Source organism: Triticum dicoccoides, chromosome 7A, assembly GCF_002162155.2.
Source record: "Triticum dicoccoides isolate Atlit2015 ecotype Zavitan chromosome 7A, WEW_v2.0, whole genome shotgun sequence".
Taxonomy (NCBI): domain Eukaryota; kingdom Viridiplantae; phylum Streptophyta; class Magnoliopsida; order Poales; family Poaceae; genus Triticum; species Triticum dicoccoides.
The window spans coordinates 611,470,576-611,481,816 of NC_041392.1; the positions used below are offsets into that span (position 1 = coordinate 611,470,576).

General features: G+C 38.3%; 1 protein-coding gene across 1 annotated transcript; it reads right to left on the reverse strand.

Annotated features, from left to right (window-relative positions):
• Positions 1-6,562: 6,562 nt before the first annotated feature.
• On the reverse strand, positions 6,563-10,670 carry LOC119333699 (AT-rich interactive domain-containing protein 3-like). The gene is made up of 7 exons (XM_037606510.1): positions 10,438-10,670; positions 10,307-10,346; positions 9,273-9,325; positions 9,075-9,120; positions 6,899-6,949; positions 6,647-6,738; positions 6,563-6,566 (listed from the first exon to the last, which is right to left on the reverse strand). Exons 1-7 carry the CDS (start codon positions 10,668-10,670, stop codon positions 6,563-6,565), a joined length of 519 nt encoding a protein of 172 aa, XP_037462407.1.
• Positions 10,671-11,241: the final 571 nt, after the last annotated feature.

Genomic DNA, 11,241 nt, shown 5'->3' on the forward strand with positions numbered 1-11,241 from the left:
GCACAGGATCTCTTGATGATCCAACTCGTTCCAAGTTATCGGCTGCGATGTTTTCTCTTCTCTTGACGTGATGTAGTTCAAGACCATCAAATTTTCCATCGAGGTCCTAAATGGCAGCGTAGGGGCCGCCATTTCGGGGTCCTTTGTGCCGAACCTCTCCATGACTTTTTGAACCACGAAGTCGGAGTCGCCCCGGCAGATGAGGCGATGAATTCCCATGGAGGTAGCGATTTAGAGCCCTGAAGGAGGGATTCATATTCTGCCACATTGTTGGAGTCTCGAAAATGGAGTTGTAGGACATAATTCATCTTGTTTCCTCTAGGGGAGTCGAGGACCACTCCGACCCCAAGTCCTTGCACCGTCAATGACCTATCGAAGTACATTGTCCAGTACTCAAGGTCGACCTTCTTGGGGAACTGCTTGGCCTCTATCCATTACACAATGAAGTCAACGATGGTCTATGACTTGACTACCATACGTGGCTTGTAGGAGATCGAATGACAGGAGCTTGATTGCCCACTTCACCATGCAACCTGTGCCATCCTTATTGTTGATGATGTCAGAAAATGGTGCGTGGCTGACCGCCGTTATTAGGTTTGCTTGAAAATAATGCCGCAGTTTTCTTGCGGCCATAAATACCTCATAGGTGATCTTTTAGTAGTGTGGGCACCTTGTCTTGCAGGTGTGAGCACTTTGCTAACATAGTACACCGGGTGCTATACTCGTTGTACTTTTCTGACCTCCCCTCGTTACACGGCGATGACCACGCTGACCACCTGGGTGGTCGCATCAATATAGAGTAGCATTAGTATTGATTGGGCTGGGGATGTGAGTAGTGGATTTGACTGTAGTAGTCTCTTGAGGTCTGTGAATGCTTCTTTAGCTTCATTGTTCCAGTAGAACTTGTCGCCCTTTTTGAAGAGATAGTACAAGGGTAGGGCTTTCTCTCCCAATCATGAGATGAATCTGCTCAGGCTGCCACACATCTTGCAAGCTTCTACACCTCGCGTACCATCTCCGAGGGCTCGAGGTTTACTATGACTTCAATTTTTTCCGGGTTTGCTTCGATTCCCTGCTAGGATATAACGAACCCCAGGAGCTGTCCAACGAGGACCCCGAAGACGCACTTTTTGGGCTTTAACTTCATGCTAAAGTTGCGGAGATTGTCGAAGGTCTACTGGAGGTCACCGAGAAGGCCAGAGCCCTATTTGGACTTGACGGTGATGTCGTTGATGTGTACCTATGCACTAACTCCAATCTGCTTGTTTGAAGCACTTCTATATTTTCCGATGGTATATTGCTCCTACGTTCTTGAGATCGAAAGGCATGGTGACGTAGCAGAAAGTTCCATACAATGTGATGTAGCAGAAAGTTCCGTATCTAGTGGTACATAGAGTACGCGTCCAGAAAGCACAGGCGCCCGCACCCTGCTATGGAGTCGATTATCTGATCGATCCTAGGTAGCGGGAATGGGTCTTTAGGGCATGCTTTGTTGATGTCGGTGTAGTCCACGCACATGTGTTGTGTGTTGTTTTTATTCAATATACCATTACTAGGTTTGGTAACCACTCCGGGTGCACGACCTCCCTTATAAATTTGGCTGCGAGTAGACACACTATTTCTTCCCCTATTGCCATTGTATTCTTTGTGGCAAAGTGGCAGAGGGCCTGTTTTACCGGCCTTACGTCCTTGCGGACATTTAAGAAGTGTTCGGCCCTATGGGCTAGCACACCTGGTATGTCGGCGGGTTTCCAGGCGAATATGTCCCAGTTAGCTCGGAGGAAGGCAAGGAGCTCTGCCTCTTAGCTCTTTGAGAGGTCTCAACTGATTGTTGTCGTCTTGCTAGGGTCCTCCAGGTGTACTTGAAATTTCTTCATTTGTTTGGCTTGCTGGATATGGGCCTTGGCCTTGGTTTCCGTGGGAGCTCGACCTCCGTTGGTCCTATCCGCTTTCTTATCTTAGCGAGCTCTACAGAGGACAAAGCAGCCTCGGCGAGCTCTACGTTGGCCTCCTTTGCCTCGTAGGATTTTTCTGAGATCCCATGTATGGTAATTGTGCCATTTGGTCCCGACATCTTTAGCTATAAATAGGCATAGGATGGGACTGCCATGAACTTTATGTATGTGGACCTACATAGGATCACATGGTAGCCGCCATGAAAGGGGGTGACCTCAAACTGAATTACCTCACTTTGGAAGTTGCGTTCGTCTCCGAAGATGACCTCAAGCTCGATCTGCCCTAGTAGGAGGACTGGACCGCCCGGTACCACCCCGTGAAAACCCATGTCCTGACCTCCGTAGATAGGACAGTGAGATCTTCATCTTTTCTAGGGTGTTGGTGAAGATAATGTTGAGGTCGCTGCCTCCACCCACCAGGAAACGTGAGAGGCATCAACCCCCCACGACTGGATCTAATACCAGGGCATGCTTTCCTGGATGGACGATGTTATTCGGGCGATCCCCGATGTCGAATGTCACCGTCTCCTGGGACCATGCAAGGTGCTCGCTCGTGGCGCTTTCTGCCATGTAGATTGCAGGTCATGCGAGCTTCTGATTTCGTCGTGCATCCGCCGTTGTGATAATCATATTCAAAGAGGCTCACGAGTGGGCTGGCGACTTTGCGGAGCCCGTGTAGTGCTCCGTTTGCATTCCCACACGATGTGTTTAGGGCTGGGCAGATTTCTGTGTCCTTCCCTTGCTCATCGTACATGTGATGGACAAGGTGTGGGGGCAAGATGTGGAAGAGTCGCCTTGAACCGTTGACGGCCAGCTTAAAAGATCCAAACATGAAGGTCTGGCCCGGCAAGAACTCATCGGCTTCCTTTGATTCTTCGCACCGGGTTAGGTCTCCGATCAACGTCGCTCGTGCCTGGAGCACCAACTGACGGGTAAAAAATACCGCCAGATCACTCGGTAGGGTTCATCACGAGGTCGGAAGTACAGGGATGGAGTCTGCACACACAATTTACCCAAGTTCGGGCCTCCAAAGAGTAATACCCTATTTCCTGCTTCTTCTTGTTATTCATGATGAGGGGATACCTCGTGCAGAGGGTTACTATGGTGTATGGGATTGCTGTCGTGGGTTTAGATCTAAGACTAGATGATAATGCGGACCCTAGACCTCCCTTTATATAAGAAGTGGAGGTCTGGGGTTTAAATTGAGACAAATGTGATCTACATCGCTGCCGCGCTCTAGTCTTGGAGGGCACGAAGACCATCTTTGCCTTCTAGGGCTCCCTTCTTGTCTTAGGCCTAACGGGCCCTGTGTAGCTGATGAGCCTGGGCTCCCTTATGTTGGGTACCCCGGGTATAGAACCCTGTCAACATGTTTCTCATGTTTTTATATGAAATATCACAAACATACCTATTTAAAGTTTCCAAACTATTGTGACTACTTCTCTCTGATGGCGATGGCTTGGTCAATGGTTTATTTGGATGACTGTTAATACACATGATCTTACCTAGCTCTCCTCCCCTATTGGACATGTATGTTTGATCATCTCTACAAAGCAGGAGGCCACTAAACTATAATTTGTCCAAATCTTCCAACTTGTCGCTTTGGTGCTTACTAATGAGTCAATTAATTTCAGGAATCAGTAAAGTATGCGAGTTGGTATCCTAATTCATAAAATGAATAGTGGATGTAAAATTAATCCAAAAACCTAGTTAATGGATCTTATACTCTTTATCGATTTAGGTCCAAATATTCAAGATTGTGTCTAATTACATTTGGCAATGAAGTAGGTGTTGGAGATACCCATGTCCATGGATATAAAAAGTGCGATCATCAGCATAATCACCATCCATCTGATAATTATGCAATTATTTTATCATGTGCAAGATGGAATAAATCATGTTTACATCTGTGAGGTTTAAACGCTTGGTGATATTAAGGTTTCTATTGTCTATTGTATGCCTCAATTTTACATAATAAGCATGATCATGAATTAATCTATAGGTTATGTTGATTACATATGAAACATTTTATCTTTCAGATGGGAAAGGGGTGGGATGGGCTGTGGTTAAGTAAATTCACTCTTTTTAACGTGCATGGTTAGTTTGATAATCCTCCATGGGAAAATTTTTTGTTTCACTTTTTGACTCTCCTTTTTTAACCTAGACTCTCACTTTTTTAACCTAGAATATTTTTTAATGTATATGGTCGGTGAGATGGTCCTCCATGGTTAAATAAATTCACTCTTTTTAACTTAGACTCTCACTTTCCCTACTGTGATGGCAAATACCTTGGCTAAACCTACTTTGGACCATATCCCTTGGGTGGCTTCCACTAGTAGGAGCATCGCAAAAGGCTGGTATTTGTTTAAAAATTCAATGAATTAGAATGGACCGTTTATTTTTGCCTTTGATGGTCCACTAAATGAGATGGATGTGACATGATTCACTATGGTGTAAGCATGGCACACATGCAAACTATGCTTGCATGTATGTATTATCTAGATAGAAAAGTGCACCATACTAGTATTGTTGAGGAAACCGTGAACTAGTAGCTACTTGGTTAGCTCGTGAATAGGAAATTAGTACACTACTCGGGAAGTTAATCGGCCATTTAATCGATTAATCGACCGATTTGTCAGTTTATCGGCTACTCGGTGACCCTACGAGTAGGGATTAATCGGCAAGTTAACTGGTTAATCGGTCGAATTCTTGAGTAGCTAGCACGGATCATAATTTTATGGTTACTGTGGTAATTCTAATCGACTCTATGAACCAAATAAGTGCCCATAACTAAAATAGTTCCTCACAAAAATAAAACTAAAACTCTAGCTAAATATGCGAATGTGTTTGCTTAGTGGGGTCATATTGTAACGATTATTATGGTGGTCCGCTAATCAGTAACAACAATAATGCATTGCGAATTATGTACTATTCTGAGAATTTATGTGTCCCAAATGGAAAATAACTCACATAATAGGGAAATCTAGTTACATGCTACAAATCTTGCATTCATGCGATTGAATGCAAGCGGATGAGGCAAATAGTGAACGACAATGACACCGACAATAGTACGATGCTATAGGCATCCTTACCTACTAGCTATAAACTTGAATTTGAGTTTGAATCCCAATCGATGAAGTCCCACAATTAAAGAGTTAGTCTTTCTAAACATGTAAAAATAATCAACATTACAAACTTCTAAAACCACAAGAAACTAGCTTTAGACAATATTTATGATACAAATCATAAAACCACAATAAACTAGTTTTAGATAATATACAACAATGAACAGCCGCAGAAAACTTTGTATCAATTCATAATCATATGATCCAAATCCGAATTCAGAGGGGGATTCTGCAAGACATAGGATGTTTCCCAAGTTAGCCATTTTCAAGACATGTAGTTAGTTCAACATTAATAAAAATTGAAGAGCCTACATCTAGCTACTACAACTTACTAGGCCAGCAACATGGATAAATGACTATTTGTATTAACAATACTGACTCATGTAACATACATATGAAAGCACTTTAGTTGTGCAAAAGAATGATAATCCACTCATAAATGAAGTTCACAAATATATAGTACATGCATATTAAAATATCAACCAATTTCATGCACTCATACATGTGATACTTTGTTATCTTTGTACCATAGTAGTTGTGAAGTTAAAAATGAAATAAGGAAAAAAATTCTAGCATCAAGTTGCACTAGTGTCAACTGTGTAAATTAACCTAGATAGAAGTATATCAAGAATTTTAAAAGTACACTTTACACCCTACATCCTCAAACTTTGGGAGCACATTAATGATACATTCCCCTTCCAATATGTTTTCTCTTACTTAAACCAAGGAACTACTTATGCAAGATCACTTCGGCTAATGCCGAGTTTTGTGCGGTGTTTTCCCCCTCTAGGTCACTCAATATTTTTAATGCAAAAGGAAACATCACCCTTTGCCACTCTAACTTAGTCCCTCTCTCCTTGCTTCATAGGCATGGAAGAATATGGGTAGTGAAGGGAGCAAATGAGAGGAACAATATAGTTGCTCATTCGCCATGAAAGTAAGAACAACCAAGTACATCTCGATATGGGCCCTCACATGCTCATCATGTCGTAAAACAATGCATCATGCTAATTGACTTAGAATTCAAAAATGATTAACTACCGGTAGAGGGGGTGGCTTTAATTCACCATAATTGACAAAGTTGAATTGGAACCAAGAACCCCAAAATTTATTTAAAAAAATTTCCCGCGTCTAACAAGTTGAGCTGAGAGTTAGGCCATCAGTCTACCGTTACCCTCACATATGAACTCACTATTTTTCTTTACTAACGATCCAACACAAGATTTTTTAGTGTTAGTTGAGACTAAAAACAATAGAGAGTTCTAAATGCTCCAAAATGATAGATTAAATGAGAACAATGGACACTTTTATATGATATTTGCACTATGTTTAAAAGAAATTAGGATGTACCTATACCATGGCGGTTTTATCTTTTAGATAATTATGATGATGACTTCTCAAATGCGCCACAAACATATAAACGCCCATACTGGCCAAGATTTGCCAAGGTTGTGTTGGGATCGATGCGAGAGGGCAAGTGAATTACCTATGAAAGGGGAAAGACATTTAACTAATCTAATATAAAATGGTAGGACCATCATGATGTAGTTCAAGTGTTTGACATACCTTCTGGAAGCGAGTAACACCCATGGATTGTCTAGTTGTGTAGGCTCTCCAGTAATTATTAAACGACCGACGGGATCTGAAAGAACTTGAAGCTACAAAAAAACATGAATTAATAAATGTCTATAAGCAAACTCACTACTCCATATTTTACGACAAGCATGAGAAAAATGTATGGAAAATGAATAATTGATGAGTAATTAAACCACCAATGCATAACTACACCCTTATTGTGCATTTATTTAATTTCTATACCTCTTCACGCAGAAGACCAGGAACTAATGCATATACTTGATACTGATATTTCTGCAACAAAATATAGTTATTATGTTACAAAATACCCATACAATACACACTTCCAATATTTTTGTGCTCAACTTATGACACCAAAACATCCACAACTTCTAGTATCTATCTGAGATCAAGAAATGGTTTCAGATAATGTAAGAAATTCATTGGCATAGTTGATATCATAGAATGAGAACTATAGCTTAACATGTGGTGCTTACAGATATAAGAACATTTATCTTCACCCAATCAGCTCGAGATCCCATATCGATGATTGTTGAGTTACTTCTGCAAATAACAATCATTTTTAGCCAACCGCATCCACGAAAACTGAAACAATAAAGCGAGAGAAAGAATATGATATTATTCAAAAACTAATCCTATTGGTGGAATAGTTCTATGTGTTTTCTGTCTGACTTTGTGGTATGTCATGCTTCAGCGAGGGTGTATGCCGTATTTTCGATGACCCACTTTTCTATTTATTCACTGGGTTGGAATAATAACTAATTCATAATAAATTATGAGAAACAAAAAAATACTAAAATTTCATAAGGTACACTAGAAAATATGTACCAAAACAACTTTTCACTTATAAAGAAATGATGTATTTTAATCTAATATACACTACAAAAATGGTATAAAAAAACTTCGTGTTCAGAGAAGTTATGATTTCTTGAAATTATAGTTGAATATCTTTATTTTTCATAGTATTCCTATATTAATAGAGATAGATAGCTAAAATTAATATTATTATTATTATTTACATGTATTCTTATTCTTTTCTTGAGTATTTATCAAGTAATGAAATGGTGTGAAGAGGAATGTAGCAAAAAAGCTAAGTTTTCATGTGAATAAAAGGTGCATAAATGGAACTTACTTGTAAATAAACAAGGCTAGTAACAAAAACATAAATGTGAAAAATGTTATGTTCAATGGTTTTTGGAGATATTTAAAAGAAGAGATTTACTGTATATTATCAACTCCGTGTTGTAAGTCTTTATCATCTTCAATGGTTGACACCGTTTTCCTCTTCAGTGAAACTATAAAAATCCAATTGAAAATATATAATAACATAAATGAGGGTAATCAATAAATTCAAGAAAAATACCAATCCTTTAGGAGTTTCATCTTTCTCCAAGTAAAGTATCCCCTTGAAATTAGAAACTTACCATTTCGTGGCGATCTTTGATAATGACATCTTTGGATTGCAAGAGTTGCAGACTCCCTTCGAAATCTTCCAAGAACACTTGTCTCACTCATCTGTAAAATAAAATTATAGTTCGCATTCAGGATCTTGGTGCCACATTTAAAAGTGCATGTCTTTTGTATTTAAGATGTATACATTATCATCCTATCAACACTATGTTCAATATATTTCATGATTTCAAATGCAAACTTAATTTTCAATTAATTTGAATATTTTTTGTTAAATTATCTACCAACTGAGTCATATTTACTTTATTTCCTTATTTAATAGCATATGTTATGCTTGTAATGTCGCACCTCTATTCCCAAAGCATTTTGCTTTGTCGAGGTAGATGGAATGGCCTTGAACCTACATGTGTCACTGTTTTCCATCTCATATTTAAGGAGTACCTACAGGGGGAACAATAAATGTATCTCAAATGGAGGTTAATTAAAAGAATAGTCAACTATTCTTGATGCTCTCATAATATAATTAAAAATATATTCTACTTCAATTTATCTAACCATGAGACACCACTTCCTTTTATAGGATGCTCATGATCCAGTCCACATATTACTACCACATACTCCCTCTCTAAACTAATATAAGACCGTTTAGATCACTAAAGTAGTAATGTAAACGCTCTTATATTAGTTTATGGAGGGAGTATATATCTAAATTATTTAGCATAAAATTATTCTAATTTCACTATATTGGTTGTAAAGACTAGACTACAAGCCATAAAGCCATATTGACAACTTTGTGAAACTTAAGAAAAGTCGAATTAATTTTAGTTGGTAAAGGCTCATTTTACAAGACACATAGAATATTTTAACTAAGTTTTGTATTCCACTGTTTAGCTTGGGACCCATCAGGTCATCAACCATTGCATGAATGAACCACAAGAAGACCACAACTAAAAAATATATAGAAGGGCGGGCAGAATATAAGAAGCACCTTCTTGTAGAAGTTATGAAAGGACCATGAAACATTTGTGCATGTCCTACAAAAATATGATTGTCAAAACACATAAAACCAAGAAGGAAAATAAGATCATATGCCAATTTACTCAAGTTCATGTCATTGAACAATTTAATACGAGGTTCATAAATGAAAATTCCATCAAAATTCTTCCAGGAGAAGTGGAATTCGTACTTTGGTGGTTCAAAAGACTCTCCCACTTGGCGCCACTTTCTGCTTAATGTTACCTGTTGGTGCAATTTGTTAGTAATTAAGTATGTGATGGACATTGGATAAATATTGCAAAAACGTATTATAATAAAATATAGAGAATCACATTGTCTAATACATACAAAAATGTATTGTATATCACATTTAATTTGGTGGCTCGAAGAGTACTAACTTGTATCCCTTTCTGAGGGAAAGTGAGCATGTCATCATTTTTCTCAAAGAAACCCAATTTGCGAGTGGTGCACTAATCTATGTTTGGGTGTAAAATGTTGATGGAAATATTTTGGATAGCTATCTTTTCCATCTTCTTAATTTGGAGTTCTCTTGAAGAACATTTTGGGTACAAAATTCAATGTTAACTTAGTTTTTTCAACAAATTGTTAGTGATTATGGTTTCCCCACCGATTGTTAGCATCAAGAGCAGTGTCTTACCACAATCTCAATCATTTTACTAAAATATACAAAAAAGCCAAGGAGGTTCATTAAATAATGAATGAATATTTTATTTATGGCAAGATATAGAACTTGGTCCAAAAAATGAACCATACATGAAATAGATTGCATATAAAAAGAGTTATAATATCATTATGGTACATGTGAGTATGAATATACCACTCTTTACCTTTTTTGGGTAGAATTTGATTCCTTTCAAATAAGTAAAATACTTGAAGAAACCCAAATGATGTTATGATTGTTTAACAATGGTCACAAATATGGTAGTTGGACTAATTAAACACACAACACACTAAAACAAATAATGAATGAATCTATATTTTTTGGTTGTTTTGCATAATTATGAAAATGAAAAGGGACAAAATTTCACCAAAATGGTGGTTCGTAGTTTATAGGATATATTCAGTTGCTTGGGATATAAGATGTGTCCAATTGAGATGTGCTAATGTAGAAAAACATATCTAGATGTAAATACATAGGGTGAAAGGGAATCAAATTCATAGCTCATGTTATATAGAGGGATGTAAACATCAGAGAATGATCACCTGTTTATACCGACCCAATTTCTTCACCTTTCTCCACAACCTACAAAAATATAGTCAATATCAAGTTAGTAGGTTCAATATGCTCATAGAACCTTGTATCATTAAGGAATTAAAAATTATGTAGTACTTAATTAAGGTAATTCAACCCTTCTCCATAGAACTTTGGGGGCCTGAATTCCATTGAATTATCCTTGTGGAATCGTTCAAGTTCATTCATGAAATTATCCTGCTCTTCCTTAGTACCAGAGTCCTCATCACTATGGGCGTTGTCAAACATCAGTGAATGGTTTGAGATCTTTAACAACGAACTTCCCTCCTCATCTTTCCTAAATGGTGCAGGTTGAAGATGATTTTGATCATTCATATCCTCTAATGAGATACCATTTCCACTCTCCCCTTCCCCCTCGACATCTAGTAATTTGGTGTTTCCTAGAATCTGTATGCGATCAATCGAACATACGGACTCACCCAATCCGTTCCTGCCCTTACTGGATTTCCCCTCTTCTATGCCCACACTATCATCCACGGGTAGATCCGTGGTTTTTTCCACCTTACGTTCTACCTGTACGAAAGGCGCATCATCGCCTTCAACTTGTGACATAGTTTTGTTTAGATCCATGAAATCCTAGACCTTTCACTTGAATAGCTTAGATCTAGTACATCAGCACCCAAAACCCTTCCTTTTAATCTGAAATCACAACTCGTGTGTTAAACAAAAGGCATGTTATTCTACTGAAACTAGGAAAATACCAAAATATGGGCGCTAGATCTCAACCTGAGAAGATGGTCCTTGATACTTGGTATGCTGAGGTCGAAGACGATGTCGTGAGGCGGCGCAGTGTAGTGGGAAAACCTAATGGGAAATTTTAGACATATATATATATATATATATATATATATATATATATATATATATATATATATATATATATATA

What these genes read in the sequence shown, in the direction of transcription:
- LOC119333699 (XM_037606510.1), bottom strand. Translation starts at nt 10,670, where the DNA reads ATGAATGATCAAAATCATCTTCAACCTGCACCATTTAGGAAAGATGAG. An exon ending in TTCATAACTTCTACAAGAAG is followed by an intron (nt 6,950 to 9,074) that starts GTGCTTCTTATA and finishes ATTTTGTTGCAG; the next exon opens with AAATATCAGTATCAAGTATA. An exon ending in CTGGTCTTCTGCGTGAAGAG is followed by an intron (nt 6,739 to 6,898) that starts GTATAGAAATTA and finishes GTTTTTTTGTAG; the next exon opens with CTTCAAGTTCTTTCAGATCC.